We start from the raw sequence: 17,307 nt of genomic DNA, 5'->3' as shown, positions 1-17,307 counted from the left end.
AGAGAGACTGTCGTTGTCGGAAAGTGCCAAGCTCAACAATAGGGCGTGTGAGTGGTGGAGGGCGAGGAACAATGCGACTGCGCCACGACGTATTCGCAACGGGCAACCAGCAAACGCCCGGCGAATTAGTTGTGTGACGGCGGAGGATGTCTTGGCACGGCGGGCGGAGCAAGATCGTAGCATGCCCGGTAGGTGTTTCTTGCTGTACGCAGTACACCTCATACAATTTCTCCCGAGCGGGCCCAGGGGTGGTTTATCGGGCGGTAAAAAAGAACCGTAGCAGCACCACGACGCGGAAATGTAATGTGCACCGCCACGCGGGAAGAATACTTGTGGATGGGATGGCGGTCTGTCATCTGGGCATGTTGCCTGACGTGTGGACTTTGGGACATCGCCACAGCCACTGGCCACTGTCGTCAGAGCTTCTAGAGGGATCTGGACGAGACCGTGGGAGCACCAGCCACAGTATTCAGCTTGTAAGTTAGAATTCCATGTATGTTCAGTTTGCATTTTGCCTCTCGCCCCTCTAGGCTGGACTATCGCGAGATGCAAAGACAGGCAGGCAGACAGGCAGCATCAGCGACTGCGAGTGTGATGACACTGGAGCTTGGCATTGGCTGGAGGTTGTCGGAGGGGTTCAAACTCGTGGATCCCCGCGGTGGGGGGCATGGCCTGTGCGAGACGTTTCCAGTCGAGCTTTTGGGGGAGCATGCAGCAGGGTTCCTGCGATGACGTATTTTGCCGGTATCTCCTCTGCGAGAGACCGCATGCGAGATACATGGGCGAGACTTGCGGTTTCGTGCCGGCTCTCCGGCGTCCCGGGTCGCAGTGGGAAGCAGCAGCAGCAGATGCCCAAGCGAGTTTACCTACAAGCGAAGGGGCCAGCTAAAGCAGTCGGGTCACTGGAGAGGGAGGGGCAGTAGAGAGCTCCAGGCTGGTGCAGTGTCGTGGCGGCGGGGCGGATAGGTAAGGTTCCCAGCAGCGAAAGAGGGGCTATGCCATTTCGCAGCATCTCGCATCACGTCCGTCGCAGCGGAGTGAGGCAGCCAAGACTCGGCCGCAGCTCAAGCAAAAGCCCAGAGGGAAAATGAGCGGGGGAGAGAGAGCGGCCCCAATCACGTACAGAGCGCGAGCGATGGAAGGCAAATGGCGACGGGGGCGCTGGTTGCTTTCGCTGCCGAGGACAGACCCCTACAGCTCCATCCATCACCGTGTCTCCCGACTTTCCGTTCCAGAAGTTGCTAGGTGCTGTTTTGTTTGGTTTCCACTGAATCCAGTCGGGCCAATTCAAATCAAATCAGTCAGAATGGCAGGCGAAAGCTAAGGAGGTGTGCTGTGAGCCACAGCCTCATCGCCTCCTTCCAGGGCTCCCTCCCTCCCTACCTGACCTACCCACCTGTAAGGTCCATATCATAGTGTAAAGAACCTTAGACCGGCTGCCGCGGAGGGGCACCATTGGTTCGTGTCCATACGTAGGCGCTATCCCGTACAAGCCACGAGGGTACCGATCTACCTGGACCTTAAGTGCGTTTAAAACTGAAGACGTAATCCCGGTCTCCCGCGCCAGCTCAAATACCCAACCTATTGCGCCTCCATTACACACCTGACACTTGACACCCCGTCCTCTTTTTCCCTCTTTCCCATCCAAAACCGAAAAAGAACCCTTCTTTAAGCCTTTGGTTCCTCCCCCGAAAGCTTAAAGCTCGCCTCCAACTTTTCTTCCCGCCTGCGACATCAGACATCCACCCTCGACCTCATACACACACATACAATCACAGACGACACACCACAGTCGCAAACCAAAGCCTTCAGTACACATGGCCGACAACTTCGCTCCCCCGCCCGGCCCCCCGCCTCCCAAGGCCCCAGAAGTCCCTCCCGGCTGGACCGCCCGCTGGAATGACCAGTACAAAGAATGGTTCGTCCCCAATCCCCTCAAACGAAGCAAATCGCACCAAACTAACCCCGCGCCTACCACCAGGTTCTACGTAAACCTCCACACAAAGCAGTCCCAATGGGAAAAGCCCACCGAACCAGCCCTGCCCCCTCCTCCTCCCCCGGACGGTGAGCACCCAGACGGCCCTCCCCCGGGCTACGCCCCGAGGCCGGGCGACGGCCCCGCGCCACACCCCGTCGACGCGAAGCCGAACCCCTACGAGAACCACAGCTCGACCCCGCAACCACCAGGCGCCGGCGGCGCCGGCGGCCCCTCCAACGCCATATCCGAAGACGAGCGCCTCGCCCGCCAGCTCCAGGCCGAGGAGGACCAGCGCAACCGCGGCTCCCACTCCCCCATGCCCCCCGGCTACGGCCTGCAGCAACAGCAGCACCAGCAGCCGCAGTCCCCCTTCCCCGAGCAGCTGCCCCCGCGCGTGCAGGAGCGCGGCAAGAGCGGCGGCTTCCTCGGCAAGCTGCTGGGCAAGACCAAGACCGGGAGCAGCAGCCAAGGACAGTACGGCGGCGCCGGAGGCTACCCGCCTCAGCAGCCGCAGTACGGGGGATACCCCCAACAAGGGTATCCGCCCCAGCAGGGAGGATACTATCCCCCGCAGCAGGGCGGCTACTACCCCCCACAACAGCCGCAATACGGAGGCTACGGCGGCGGCGGGTATCCGATGCAGCAGCAGGGCTACGGGGGTTACGGCCGCGGACAGGCGATGGCAGGCGGCAAGAGGCCCGGCGGCGGCGGTATGGGCATGGCCGGTGGTCTGGCGCTCGGTGCCGGTGCCGGTCTGCTTGGTGGCGCACTGCTTGCGGACCACATTAATGACGAGCAGCACGAGGCGTACGCTGAGGGATACAGTAAGTTCTAGCCCCTTCACGCTTCTGAGAATCGGTTACTGACGATGGTGTAGATGACGGTAATAACAATGATGATTTCGGCGGCGGTGATGACTTTGGCGGAGACGATTTTGGTGGTGACTTTTAAGAGACCAGAGTGGTGTCTCTGCGGATGAATTGGGGGGCCTTCGGGATACAGAAATCTTGCATGGTAATAGCTTGGTTTCCTTGATGACTCTGATATAAGATGGCTGGCATAGTTCTATATTCATATGTTCGTAATATGTTGCATGGTTTTTTCGTCGTGGGTCAAATAATCTTACCCGTAGGCGGAACTTCTGCAAGCTTTTTCAAAGTCAGCGGCACGATATGCCATGGACCTAGATCCAGAGCCCATTGACCAGTCGATCAAAGAGCCAGCGTGTCCGCTAGGGCAGTCCCAGACCAGAGGACCAATCTCAGTTCAAGATCCATAGGTATCAATATATAAAGGAAATACTCTTAACCCATCCCTTTGTTACTGTTGCCAGCGTATTCGGAAGTCTTGCAGTCTTCCCCTCATAACCTCCCTTCACCTCTCCGTATGGTAGACCACTACCTCCGGCCGCCCTTCTCCTTCTTACCACTACCGCCGCCGCCGCCGCTCGACGGAGCAGGCGCAGAACCCTCGCTCTTCTTCTCACCGCCAGATCCCGCAAGGAAGGCGGCCATGTCGAAGTTGCCCATGGGGTTCGCACCCGGCTGACCGCCACCGCCGCCAAGGAGGGAGTTCATAGGGTTGCTCTTCTGGCGTTCTTCGAACTCGGCGCGCATCTCGGGGTCCACTGCAGGTTTGCCTCCGTTAGTGATTTCTGTCCGTGAAGATATGGCATCAATTGGGCGTGAACGTACTGTTGTCCATGAGGTAGGGCATGCCGATGAAGATTCCCATGCTGACGAGACCCAGGAGGATCATGGGGTTCTTGAGGATGGTGAAGACGGAAACTGCGGTTGTTTTCGCACGGTTAGCCCTTTTGCTTTACTTTCTTCGGAGGAAATCTGAGAGAAAACGTACACTTGCTCCTCTCGACAAAGTAGTTCTTGCCGCCGAGGACCCGCACCTCGAAGCCCTTGGCGCCGTTCTCGAACTCCCTGGAGGCGTACACCTCGCCCTTGTTGTCCCAGTCGTTGCCGCGGTACGTCTCCCACGCGGCGAGAGTGCCGTCCTCGGCGACGTCGAGGCGCAGGGGCGCGAAGGCGTGCGTCGCGCAGTGGACGTCGACGAGGTAGGACCCAGGCGCCGTGACGTTGTTGAAGACGAAGGTGTTTTGTACGGAGAGCGGCGCGGTGAAGGAGGCGCCGAGGGCCGAGAGGCTCGCACGGGTCGAGGGCGGGAGGGTGTACGGGTTCGGGAGGGCCGGGGAGGAAGGGATCTGGAGGGTCAGAGAGGCGGCGAGCGCTGTCGGGAGGTAGAGGAGGGATTGGAGGCGCATTTTGGCGGGTTTTTGGCGGTGATGCGGTGAGAGGTTCTTCGGTTTGTTTGCTGCTTTTTCGTAGGTCGTTGGTATAGAGTGACGGAAGAAGGAGAGAGTAAAAAAGTCGCGAGAAGGTTAGAGGAGGGGCAGCGGTTCGCAAGGCCGGCGGAGGAGGGGGGAGGGGTTTCTGAGGTTGAAGTCGGAGGTGCAGGTGGAAAGGCGGACGAGGATTGAAGCTTGAGGATGTATGTTGGATGGGACCCTAGCGGGTAGGTGGTGTGTGGTGGTGGTGGGTACCCTTGCTTCCTGGGGAATGAACGGTGGCCAATCACGACGATCCCGTGGCTTTTTCCATCGTCGTCTATCGCGGGCTGGACTTTCACATTCTTGCAAGCTTGTGTCTTTTGGAGAACGGTGGTGGGTGAGCTAAGGCCTGTCGATCGCTGTCTATTTACCGCAAGCTCTAGCTTGAGGATTTCCTGCTTGGATATGGCGGGAATTTTGTGGCGTCGCGGCGGGTAGATTGTCAAATGCCTGCGGGGCCTTAGTTGCTACAGGAAGTGAGTTGCCACGCCCGGGAGTCTCCCCTCTGGCTTGTTCCCCCTTCACTCGGAACATGAGGTGTCTATGGCGACGACAATCATGTTTCAAGAGGGAGAATTTCTCCTGTTTATCCTTGTTACAAAGAATGCGGAATGGTGCCATGTTTCAAACGACAGAGATTACGTTGCTTTTTCTACGGGTATTCTTCATACAATTCATCCAGTACAACAACGTTGGGTATCCAAAATATTCCCCTTTTGCTTTCGCAGGAGGCACGCTATGCTTCGCCTTTTTGGTGTTAGGGCATCACACCTACGGCGCCAAGGGTGCGTCGTCCTTCTTCGTCTCCGCAGCGTCCGCAACCTTGCCGTCCTTGGTCGCCGCCGCAGCGTTCTTGAAGGACTGCTCAAAGTCGGCAATGATATCGTCAATGTGCTCCGTGCCGACCGAAATGCGGATGAGGTCCTGCGGGCGGATTGTTAGCACTGGGATTGTTGGCCTTGGTAGCATATGAGGAACTTACCTCGCTGACACCGGAGGTGATCTTCTCCTCGTCGGAGAGTTGCTCGTGGGTGGTCGTCCAGGGGCTGCGGGGTGTCAGTCATTACTGTCCATAGTAAGTATCGCGGGATAGCAACTCACTGGATAGCCAATGTCTTGGAGTCGCCAACGTTGGCCAGGTTCGAAATCAGCTTGAACCCGTCGACAACCTGGCTACCGGCGCTGCCGCCGCCCTTGACGCCGAAGCTGAGAACACCGCCGAAGCCGCGCTTGAGGTACTTCTTGGCCGTCTCGTGGTACGGGTGGCTCTCGAGACCCGGGTACGAGACCCAGCTGACGTACTGGCTGGCCTCGAGCCACTTGGCGAGGGCGAGGGCGTTCTGCGCGTGGCGCTCGGCGCGGAGGGACAGGGTCTCGATGCCGATGATGAGCTGCTGGGCGGCGAAGGGGTTCAGGGAGGCGCCGAGGTCGCGCAGGATCTCGACGCGGGCGCGTATGATGAAGGTAATGGGGCCAAAGGTCTCCCAGAACTTGAGGCCGTGGTAGCCGTCCGAGGGCTCCGTCATCTGCGGGAAGCGGCCGTTGTCCCACTTGAACTTGCCGCTGTCGACGATGACGCCGCCGATGGTGGTGCCGTGGCCGCCGATCCACTTGGTGGCGGAGTGGACGACGATGTCGGCGCCGTGCTCGATGGGGCGGATGAAGTAGCCTCCCGCGCCAAAGGTGTTGTCGACCTTTGCATAGCCAGGTTAGTTCTCTGCGCTCAGTCGCAGTGAGAGTGATAACTTACAATCACGGGAACGCCCTTCTCGTGCGCAACCTTGGCGATCGCCTCCAGGTCGGGAACGTTGTACTTGGGGTTTCCGATGCTCTCGACGTAGACGGCCTTGGTCTTCTCGTCGATCGCGGCGGCAATGTCCTCGACACGGTCACCGTCGACGAACTTTGTGTGGATTCCGAGGCGCGGGAGGAAGACCTTGAACTGGTTGTAGGTGCCGCCGTAGAGGAGGGAGGTAGAGACGATGTTGTCGCCGGCGTGGGCGAGAGCGTTGATTGCGATGAACTGCGCGGCCTGTCCTGAAGAAGTGGCCAGGGCGGCAACACCACCCTCGAGGGCCGCGATGCGCTTCTCAAAGACATCGACGGTGGGCTGGGGAAGGGAAATGTCAGAGCGGTCGTCATTGGGGCTAGAACCGGAACAAGGCGCGACGTACGTTCATGATACGGCTATAGATGTTGCCAAACTCCTTGAGGCCGAAGAGCCTCGCGCCGTGGGCGGAGTCATTGAAAGTAAAGCTCTACATTGCAATTGACGTTAGCTATGCGAAGCTTCACGGACCTTCTCGTCGCGGGGGTTACGAACAGTTGTCGCGTAGATTGGGACCGCGCGCGAGTTGGTCGCGGGATCCGGCTCCTGGCTGTGTGTAGTTCGTCCGTCAGTATCGACAGCTCTAGAGCTTAAACATCAGGTAGCTCAGTCTACAGGGAAGACATCGACGTACCCCGCATGGAGCTGGAGAGTCTCAAAGTTCTTGCTCAATTCGTCGGCCATGGTTGCTTCTGTTCTGTGAAGGGTGTGGGAGGATGAGTACGTAGGAGGAGGGGAAGAGAAACTTTCTAGCTCCAGTGTGTCTCGTTAAAAAAGCAACGGCGGCAGCTTTTCAGAGACACGACAGGGCCGGCAACGGAGACATGACCAGAGGAACGAGAGACGGGGGACCGATTACCCGAATAGACTGGGAGGGCTGGGCTACGATGATGCCATTGAGGGGAGATCACACCATAGGCTGGTCTGTTTACATACAATATTGACCTCTACTGATGAATCGTCTATCTCTTTGCGCAAGAGGGAATGACATGGGGTCCTTCACACCCCTTGTCGGACCCTTCAATTGCTGCTCTTTTCCCAGACGAGGTAGCAGCCGGTAGCTTGGGTGCCCCATCAGAGCTCAACCATTGCTTGGGAAAAATCAATTGGTCATTCGCCGCTGTCGCAATTGGGGGTGCTGGGCGCAACGAAAAAGTATCCCGCGCAAAGGCGAGCGTGATGTTGAACTGGCGCCGATTTAGGCAAAGGACTGTGGGGTTTGGCCAGAGCACGCAATCGACGCTCAAATGTCACTTTGCGGGGCAGAAGGCAGGGGTCGCGCTCCCACTGAGGGGCTTTCGCCCACACGCTGGAGAAAGTTTGGGTTTGCTCACCGGCCGCGGAGGTCCTCGTGGTTGGTGAGCGTGGCTGACCGAGCTGTTCATGCAGATTGTATTTGGAAGAGCGAGGTCAGATCTGGTTATTGTGGCTTTCTTACGTGGGAGTACGAGAGCATGATGCGGTCCGATGTTTGCATACGGGCGCTTCGTGTCTTTTTGCGGCTCGCTCCGCCCGAGGGCTTCTGGAGGCTGAGCGAACCGGCGACTTGACAACGATCGTGTCCGGTCACCGGCTACCGCAGTGGACCCACGATGCCGCGATGCGGTTGTCGGTCGGTGGCTCGGTGGGTGTTGTCGTGGAAGAACGCCTCCCCACAGTAGCTTCCTAGCCTGCCCGAGTTCCTCGAGTGGGAATTGATGTTCTGTTCCGGCGGAAATAATGCAGAGTATTTGTTGGGTCACCGGGGTTTGGCTTCGCATTGCCTTCGTGTTTAAGTCTTAGGATGAGGTCTCTGCAGTAGGGCTGATTCAAGACACGTCTTCGAGTCGGGCGATCATGCACGGAGACAAGGTATGACAGGTCTGGGGGAAAAGAACAGCTGACACCGATCCCCTGAAGTAGGCTATCAGGGTCACTCACAAGAGAACGTTCTCCTGAACGATCTACGCGCTGCCCGGCGATGATGCTTGCAAGGCATGAGAATGTAGACAACGTCAATAACGTGCATTGGTGTTCGTCCACTCAGCCACCGGTGGTCGGGATTCTTCCAAGCGCCCCCACAAGCCCACCGTTGCACTGCAGATGGGTCTGCAGCAACAGGCCGGCCAATTAGGCTTGGGTCATTGCAATAGCCGCTGGGTACCCTGTCCGGTTGTTGAGGTTGGTCCCTTCAGCATCATTTATTTGACGACAGTTAGAAGACATGTCAAAAGGAGTTCGCGGCTTTTACACAGTAGCTGTAGCAGACGATTGACTACTTATCTGAAGGCCTTGGCTAGCACTTGCCACGAACGACACATATTCAGGCTCGGAAAATGGGAAGGAATGAATACAGGCCAGAGCCAGAATAGTAATAATAGCATCTACGTCCTTGTCGAATCGATAGCCAACCAAAAAAAAAAACCAAGTATATCCGGTCCGCACGTAATTTTCCCAATACAGTGTCGTGCTGCGACACATAAAGTTTGTTCTCCTGAACCCCAATCCGAGTGAAGCCCGTCATCTAGACAAGGCTCACTTCACTAAATCCCGGGCCGTAGATGCGCTTCTGATCGGTTTCCCAAATTTGCTTGCGATCGCTCTTCCGGTCCCACGATGGCATCCTCTTTGCTCTGATCAGCTCGACGGACGCCTCACGCCTGGCCTCTGCCAGGGCGACGTGATTAAACTTGAAGGAGTCTGAGTAGTACTTTACGCAGACTCCTTCATTTGAGGAGGGGGGCCAGCGGCGGTGGGCTTGCGGAACCCCGACTTGAAGACGTCCTTGACCATCAGCAGCGCGGTGACGGACCACAGGGCGAACTGGAGGGAGGCGAGGACGGTGTCGGCACGGGCAGCGGCGCAGACGGCCCCACGGCAGAAGAGAAGCTTGCTAAGGAAGACGGCGAGGGCGATGAAGCCGGCGAAGTAGAACAGAACGTTCAGGAGCTCGAACGCAACGGCGCCCCAGGGGTGAGAAGCTGCCGGACATGTTAGTTTGAATGTGACTCCATTTTCCTGTATTAGTGAACTTTACCTCTAGGAGCGAACTTGGGGACCACCTCGAGGTAGGCAATCGAGATGAAAGACCAGAGAGGGACGAAGACCAGGAAGTTGATCTGAGAGGGCGACGATGTCATCGTATCCATGTTGTACCAGTTGGCGACTGCACGCACACAGTCAGCTCTTTTAGTTCCAGCCACAACCGCCACCACTGTTCCAGCACATACCATAGGCCGAGAGACCCAGAATCACCAACGAGAAGACACCCTGAACGATTCGGAAAGGAAGGATAAGACCCATCTTGTCGGTATTCGTTATCGTTTCGTTGAAGTAGAGTCGTAGGTATCGTTAAGAAAAGGGTAGTAGAGAAAGAAGGGAAAGATAAAAATGGTATAGTTATAAAATCTAAGCTGCCCCCAGTGCGCTGTTCAAGAAGAGAAGTAGGTTGTATGAAGTAGAGGGAATGTGTGGAAACGGTCAAGCGGGAAAAGCTCCAAGAAAAGGCAACGCAGCATGAAAGAGGGGAAATCAGTTATGCTTTTGTATGGACAGGCAGTCCCATCTTGCTCCCTGTCTGGGTGTTTGAGAGGCGGGACATGTAGTCGCGGCTCTAGTCATCACTGGACGCCCAAGGGTCGGGTTCTCGCTGGGCAATGCACGGCCTGAGACTTTTGAAATGCATCTGAAACGGGACTCCCCTGGACCGTCGCCATGCACTGCGAGAGAACAAGATGGTGTGTAGCAGGGTTCCCAGGCTAGCGCCGGCAGCCAATCCTGCTGCAGGAAGCAACAGAGCCTCCCTTCGAGGGCCGGACTACGGCTTGGCGCGAGGCAGTTGGTTGGATGGCTGGTCTTGAAGAGGTGCTCGCAGGCCTCGTGGCGGACTCGTACGTGGTATCGTAACCTCCGTATCCACGTAGTGTATCTGGGTTACACTACCGTTTTTTGATGGAGACGTGCGCAACACGCTTACAACCCACACGTGTCGGACGACAAGAGTAGCACCTCTGACTTTTTTGGCGGGGATGATCGGCGATGCGAGGACGCGATGCGGCGCAAGAGCGGCTACGTCTGCGTACGGAGTAGAGGAGACGATGTGCAGCAAGGGCGATGTTGGGCCGGCCAAAAGCGTCAGCAAGGAAGCCAAATTAACCTTGCATGGCCTGTTCGTGAGTTGCTTGCGCCTTCTTAGCAGAAGTAGTTCGTTCCTCTTGCCATACTTTGCATCGGCAGCACACTCCGCGATGGTGTGCTGCGGATGAAGGACCGCGAACTTGGGGCGGATTCAGAGGGCTGAAGCGAGTGATGTTCAGATTGAGAAACGCAGGCAGCGAGAGAGATTCCCATCCCAGAGGCAGAGGCAGACTGCAAGTGTGTAGGTACGCAGCAGTGCTGTCTGCATTCTGCACGCTAGGGCGCCAGAATGGTATCCTCGTCGGTCGGAGGGTTTGAAGCTGAAGACCAGCGAGTCTCAAGATGCCAAGCATGATTCGTCCGGGACCCAGCATGTGTCACCGAACTTTCGACGACAACCATCTCGTATTGTGGGCGTTGAAACAAACAAGACTAGCAGAGGGTACTGGTGATCTCGAGATAAGGCAGTAGGTCACGCTTGCGACGGCGAGGTGCAAGTACAAACTCGACCAAGGTAAGGTGTGTTAGGGGGAGAAATGTCCGAACGGGCCATGTTTCCTCGCTGCCAGGTCCACCCCCCTTTGGCCAAGGGCCTAAAGGAAGCGGATTCGCAGAGGCGGGCGGGTTGTGGGCTGTCAACACTGTCAGGCGCGTCCGGGGCAGCAGGGAAGAAGCCAAGACAAACATGCAAAGAGTGTGGAAGGCGACGAAGAAATCGAAGGGGCCTGCCTGTTGGCGACGCAATAGCTCCGAGGATTCAGGAGATGCTGCTTAGTTGTTGCCCTGGTGTGTGTTTGGTGGTTTGGTGGGATCGTCGCCCCAGCGCACGGCGGACGTTACACCGCCAAGGGTGCCGCCCAAGTTTCCCACGCTCGCTTCTGCCCGCTGCTTCTTAAAAAAGCTTTTGAGACGCCGCACAAGACTCCCAGTCTCAGTCCGATACTCAGATCGCCAAGGAACCTCCCTCGACCTCGATTCTGCTTCCCTTTTTGCTTGGTTGGCTTCTTCCGCTGCTTACACATACCACACACTGGTTAGAGCCTCCCTTCTGACTCCCTTCTAAGACCATTCCCCAGCCGTGTCACGACTCGTTGCAACAGCGGTTCTGTCTGCCGACTTGGCCAGCCCCGACATTGCGACTCTGCCAAAGCTTCGCCTCACCATTCAACATGTCAAACGGTCTTGGGAATTGCTTAGCATGCACGCTCTCCGCCCATCGTTCACCCCTGATGCCGATTGTATGGGGTTTCTCAACCGATGCGCAAAAGTATTGGCATTCCTCGGACTTGCTCTCCAAGGTCTTGGCCACTGCCGGAGCGTCCACTTCTGCCACCCGTAGAGCCTCAACGCAGCACTCGACCTCTTGGCACCTGGTCTAGAGTCTGCCTTGCTGCTGCAGCTGCTGCAGCGAAGTCTTTGTGCATTACAGACGAGTGGGTTTGGTCTGCCCAGAACTGTGTCGTGCTCATGTTGCCAACCGAAAAAAGCCCAGCTCGATATCCGAAAAAGTTTCGCGAAGTATGCCATTACCTGCTTCCACCGTTTCAATATCACCCGAATCGGAGCAACACGCAAAAGGAAACGAGAAAAGCTTCCACGGAGATTTACCGCTACCGCATATCATAGATACTATGGCAGCCCTGACCTGGCAAGGCCAACCGTCAGCCTGACATGTCTGGTTTTTCTCACCAAGTCCCTCCCTTCTTTGGCACGACACGGGACCCCGACTCTAGGTGTTTCCGACTTTTGGCAGAAAACTGGCCGGCCGAAGAGAACAGCTGGCCTACGCTGTGTCATCCCGAGGCGCTCACGAGTCATCCCAGGCCTGAGGCTCAGAGCGTATGCAACAATACCTATCACTTCCTGATCAGACGCTATCCAAAACGCAGACACTTGTTTACTGTTTCTCCTTCGCCGTTGTAACCGCTGTCGACGTATCACAGCCATCTGTCGCCGCTGATAGTCCACGTCGGCGCGAAGTCGGCACAGCGTACAAGAGTGCTGCTGCTCCCGTTTGAGGTTGCTGCTGATGGCGCAGTCGTGGATCGCTCCATGTATATGAAGAGCTGTCGCGTCCGCGGGCGATGACGACTCTGATGAGGACGTCGTTTTGTTGTCGTTTGGCACTTGTGCATGACTGTCAAAGTCACGCATCACGGCATACTTTTTCCAGCCGACTTATCCATTGATGAGCCAAGCAGCTCTAATTCGGTTTGGACGAAGATGAAGAACGTGGCCAATCGGTGCAGCCATGTGTCGGCCAGCCAGAGGTGAATTAGGCTATTGGCTGAAAAGCGAGCGCAAATCAGCATCCAGAATGTGCCTCAACATGAACATCATCTTCCGTGCATTCCATCCGGAGGACGGCCAATGATCAGCCGCAAGCCACTTTCAACAACATTCAAATGGCCTTCAGGAGACGCAGATCAAGCCGCACGCGCACCGTCAAGGCGGGATCGAGGCAGGTGGAGCCCGGCCTTTTCGGTCTGTTCGGGTACGGCGTCCAATGGCCTCCGCCCGGAACCAGACAGGTGAACTTGGCCGGCATGACGGGCTGCGTCTGGCATGTGACAGGCGACGCTAGTCAGTGAGTGCTTCTTAGAGAGCTACCGCGGCACTGTTAGCGCATGTAGGTCGACTTAATCTCGTCATGGAGATTTGGTCAGTGAGGTTCAGTGTTCTGGGCATGGGAATTTCCGCATGCACCAACATCAATGCCGTGAGAGATGGCAAAGTCGAGAATTCGGCTTCATCGGCCGAGGTGTTGAGTAAACGGGATTTGGACAAGCCCGACGAACGGAGACGGACAAGACGGACGCGCAGGCGGGGATCGGCTCGTTACAATCTCTCGTTAAATGACGGCTCCCCATTTATTGGCGGTGCGGCCCCGCCAAATGCGAATAGCCGCGATGGTCGTTATTCAGCCCCCTGCGACGTTGTATTCGATAATGCGATATTAACCCATTAAAGTGCACGGGGACGCGATAGCTGTAACGCCCAGCTCCTGTGCAAGGCAGCCTGTGTTGTGATAATTGAAGTAATGGGCTGTAGTGGATCGCCTCGAACATCTCTCCCAGTCTTCGAGAAAATGTCCTGCATATCAAGATGCTTTCCACTGCGTATCAACGCGCATGTACAGACCCAACAGCAGCGCGTCAACCCACGTGGACACTTCACTGTGAGGTCATCACGGGTCGCCGTCCCCATTTTTTCTGAATGTCCGACCCAGCACCCCAGCTTCAGCTCCCAGTGCCTCCGCTGCGGCCTGCCAGCCCCCCGTGCTCTCCCCCAGCGCTCCAGCACCCCCGCAAGCCACAAGAGGTCCAGCGCCCCCCTTGGCGGAATCCTGCGACCTATCAGGCGCTGTAGATGGCCCCCTTAGTGCAGCATCGTCTGGGGTTACCGAGGGCCTTTGGGTCACCCTGGCCTTTTTAGGAACCTGTGCCTCGGTCCACGCTCTCAAACTCGGCTTCCTTCATTGGATTTCCCCCCGATTCTCTACTCTATTGCTAGCTAGACACGACCTAGGGGAGCTTGCAGAACCGGAGGAACCTTGGTGCTGCTTAGAATCGCCTTCTTTTGCTGTGTGCCAAAGCCTAGAACGGGACAAGACAGGTCCCCCCTCCTTGGTCTCAACTCTCCTGCTCGGCGCCTTTAACCTTTTCGTCTCTTCCCATCTTCAACTCTTTTTTTGCTTCCCACCTCCTCCCTACCTCGACCTGCCTACGTCGTCTTCACGTGTGATTGCTTCAACTAAGAAGGATCCAAAGGGCCAGAAATCCCATCCTTTCTGATACCGCGTTTCGCCAAACCGTCCTTCTCCACGAATTGGCAGCCAGCTCCTAGCGGATCGACGCACCGCGTAAGCACCGAATTGCTACCAACCACCAACCACAACCAACACTACCACAGAGAGCAAACATCCGCTGCGAAGATGGCTCCGAAAGACACCGCCGCATACATACAGGAGCTGGCCACTCCGCCGCCCCCCGGCTCCCCCTACGGAGTGCCCGTCCCCGGCACCGCGAAGGAAGGCCGCAGCGCCATTTACCGTCACTGGCGTTTCCGCGACGGCCCTCTCTTGTCCACCTTCGACCCCGCGATCCAGACTGTCCACGACTTGTTTGAAGATTCCGCACGAAGGCGCCCAAATGCGAAGTGCTTGGGTCACCGGGCCTGGAACCCGGCGACCAAGGACTGGGAGAACAAGTACACTTGGATCACCTATGCCGAGGTTGCCGAGCGTCGCAAGAACTTTGGTGCTGGTCTCGTAGAGATTCACAACAGAGTTGGTATTACTAACGACAACTACGGTGTCGGTTTGTGGTCGCAGAACCGCCCAGAATGGCACATTACCGGTACGTGAATTGAGCGATTGGTTGCCAAACTTGTGTGCTGACTCTAGAAACCCCAGATCTTGGCGCTGCGTCCCAGTCCCTTTTCACCGTCTCGCTGTACGAAACTCTCGGCCCCGATACGACAGAATACATCATCAACCACGCGAGTCTGGCCTGTGTCGTCACCTCCCTGCCGCACATTCCAGTCCTGCTGAAGCTCGCCCCACGCCTGCCGTCCCTCAAGCTCATTGTCTGCCTCGACTCTCTCGACGATGGCGAGCAGGCCGGCTACTCGAAGCTGTCTGTCCTGAACGGCATCGCTGCCGAACATGGCATTCAAATCTACTCCATGGCCGGAGTTGAGGACATTGGTGCCAAGTCTGGCCGACCCATGCACCCCCCTCGCGCAAACAACTTGGTCACCATCAACTACACCTCCGGAACGACAGGCATGCCCAAGGGTGTCGTCTTGACTCATGGCAACGCTGTCTCTGCTCTCTCGGCCGCCAGATCTTCCGGAACTGTGACCTACAAGGATGTGCACATTTCTTACCTGCCCTTGGCGCACATTTACGGAAGAATGATTGACCAAACGGCTCTCGCAGAGGGTGCATGCATTGGCTTCTTCCGCGGCGACATTGTCGGTTTGGTTGACGACATGAAGATCCTCGAGCCCACGGGCTTCATGTCCGTTCCCCGTCTCTACAACCGCTTCAACTCGGCCATCCGAGCTGCGACGATCGACGCCGATGGCATCAAGGGATCCCTGTCTCGCCAGGTCATCAGCACCAAGAAGGCCAATATGAAGCAGCCAGTCGGCAAGGCAAGCAACACTCACTTCCTGTACGACCGCATCTGGACTCCCAAGGTCCGCGCTGCTGTCGGCCTGAAGAAGGTGCACAGCATGGTCAGCGGCAGTGCGCAATTGGACCCTGATGTGCATGAGTTCTTGCGGGCCGCCTTTGGCAACAACTTTGTGCAGGGATATGGCCTGACAGAGTCATATGCCGTCTCGACTGTTCAGCTGAGGGGCGACTACACCCTGGGCAACATTGGACCGCCAGCAGCATGCAACGAGGTCTGCCTCGAGTCCGTCCCTGACTTGGAGTACCTCGTCACTGATAAGCCTTACCCGCGTGGCGAGATCCTCCTCCGCGGTCCCGGTATCTTCCAGGAGTACTACAAGAACGCGGAGGAGACCGAGAAGGCCATCGATGCCGATGGCTGGTTCCACACTGGTGACATTGCCGAGGTCGACAACATGGGACGGTTCAAGATCGTTGATCGTAAGAAGAACGTTCTCAAGTTGTCGCAAGGAGAGTACATCTCTCCTGAGCGCATCGAGAACGTCTACCTGGGCAGCAGCAACTTGCTTACCATGGCCTACGTCCACGGTGACCCGGCCCAGTCTACCCTGGTCGCCGTCTTCGGCATTGACCCGGAGACCTTTGCGCCGTTTGCTAGCAAGGTCCTCAAGAAGACGGTCGACAAGACGGACCTCACGGCTCTCAAGGTCGCTGCGAATGACGCCAAGGTCAAGAAGGTATTGCTCGCCGAGCTGGACAAGATTGGCAAGAAGCACAAGTTCAACAGCTACGAGCGCGTGCGCAACGTGTACCTTGCCATCGACCCTTTCAGCATCGAAAACGAGCTGTTGACTCCCACGTAAGTTGACCATATAGCAACGAATTATGAGCTCATGCTAACCATTTGAACAGTCTTAAGTTGAAGAGACCGCAGACCGCCAAGGCTTTCCGCACGCAAATCGACCAGATGTACGAGGAAATCAATGCGGAGCCTTCGGCCAAGGCCAAGCTGTAGAGAGATATTAGATACAGGACAGGCGTTGGTTTTTATGTTGTGTCACATATAAGGGGGGCTATGTTGTACTATATTACTCCATTAAAGGTCTTTCTAGAGTTGGATTAAACGTGGCAATGTTTTCAAGACACGATCATATGGCTTGGAAATTCGCTTGCTAGCCAGCAGCTCATCCCAGTAACGGCTTCAGTCTGAGCCGAGGTATCGTGAACTCTATATTCGCTTACATGCATATCAGATGTTGTAAATCTTGCGAATCTACGTCCAAACTAAAGTGCTTCCACTTTATTGAAAGTGATGTAAATTGCACCTAGAAGCTACTAGAGACGTACTAGTCATTCTCTGCAACTTTTCATACAGATTGGATTGGCATTGTCCAAGCTGAAGCTGCTGTGCATGTGTCGCTGGTGATGTCGCGTTGCTGTCGCGATGCGCCGGGCTTGGTGGGGCCGATGACGGACAGCTGGCCCTCCTGGGCCGGGACAATGTTGAGCGATGCGACGCGATGCGCGACCGGAAGAAGGGGTTAAAGGGTTTCTTTTCGTGTTAATATGCTCCGAGCGACTTTTAGCAGTAATTAACGTCGTGTAAAGCTGGTAACAGACGTCGAATGGCGGCCGCTTTTAGTCGGGTGTACCGTCTGGATGATGTTGGATGGATATCAGAAACGGATGCTGGAGCGCATTCTTGAAATGCGCTTGCCAGTGACATATCGCAATACTACTCATTGAGTTTCGTACATTAAGGTCCGAATATGGCGTTTTCAACGACTTTAATAGTTTGGCAAGTCATTGTTTGCATCTTTCAGCTAGCTGTCTTGAATGCCACCGAGTGAGTGTTGTTGATAGGAAAGCTGATGCTCAATGAGTCAATGCCAACAAACGAA

At 56.3% G+C, this 17,307-nt stretch overlaps 5 protein-coding genes across 5 annotated transcripts; 2 read left to right on the top strand and 3 right to left on the bottom strand.

The window, feature by feature from the left end:
• Positions 1–1,817: 1,817 nt before the first annotated feature.
• Positions 1,818–2,929, top strand: COL26b_001251 (uncharacterized protein; the record flags this gene model as incomplete). Its single annotated transcript, XM_053174206.1, has 2 exons — positions 1,818–2,802; positions 2,856–2,929. 2 exons carry the CDS (start codon positions 1,818–1,820, stop codon positions 2,927–2,929), a joined length of 1,059 nt encoding a protein of 352 aa, XP_053041916.1.
• A 446-nt stretch (positions 2,930–3,375) lies between these two features.
• COL26b_001250 (uncharacterized protein) lies at positions 3,376–4,253 on the bottom strand (the record flags this gene model as incomplete). Its single annotated transcript, XM_053174205.1, has 3 exons — positions 3,376–3,605; positions 3,673–3,765; positions 3,836–4,253. 3 exons carry the CDS (start codon positions 4,251–4,253, stop codon positions 3,376–3,378), a joined length of 741 nt encoding a protein of 246 aa, XP_053041915.1.
• Positions 4,254–5,090: 837 nt separating this feature from the next.
• Positions 5,091–6,831, bottom strand: COL26b_001249 (uncharacterized protein; the record flags this gene model as incomplete). Its single annotated transcript, XM_053174204.1, has 7 exons — positions 5,091–5,243; positions 5,302–5,365; positions 5,421–6,013; positions 6,070–6,429; positions 6,494–6,577; positions 6,619–6,697; positions 6,782–6,831. The coding sequence occupies 7 exons, from the start codon at positions 6,829–6,831 to the stop codon at positions 5,091–5,093; spliced, it is 1,383 nt and encodes a 460-aa protein (XP_053041914.1).
• A 2,007-nt stretch (positions 6,832–8,838) lies between these two features.
• COL26b_001248 (uncharacterized protein) lies at positions 8,839–9,429 on the bottom strand (the record flags this gene model as incomplete). Its single annotated transcript, XM_053174203.1, has 3 exons — positions 8,839–9,107; positions 9,164–9,292; positions 9,357–9,429. The coding sequence occupies 3 exons, from the start codon at positions 9,427–9,429 to the stop codon at positions 8,839–8,841; spliced, it is 471 nt and encodes a 156-aa protein (XP_053041913.1).
• A 4,768-nt stretch (positions 9,430–14,197) lies between these two features.
• Positions 14,198–16,421, top strand: COL26b_001247 (uncharacterized protein; the record flags this gene model as incomplete). Its single annotated transcript, XM_053174202.1, has 3 exons — positions 14,198–14,621; positions 14,678–16,265; positions 16,319–16,421. 3 exons carry the CDS (start codon positions 14,198–14,200, stop codon positions 16,419–16,421), a joined length of 2,115 nt encoding a protein of 704 aa, XP_053041912.1.
• Positions 16,422–17,307: the final 886 nt, after the last annotated feature.

This window comes from Colletotrichum chrysophilum (genome assembly GCF_026319265.1).
Source record: "Colletotrichum chrysophilum strain AFK26 chromosome Unknown scaffold_5, whole genome shotgun sequence".
Lineage (NCBI taxonomy): Eukaryota > Fungi > Ascomycota > Sordariomycetes > Glomerellales > Glomerellaceae > Colletotrichum > Colletotrichum chrysophilum.
The sequence above is the reverse complement of the archived record's forward strand: the minus strand, read 5'-3'. Positions and strand labels throughout refer to the sequence as shown.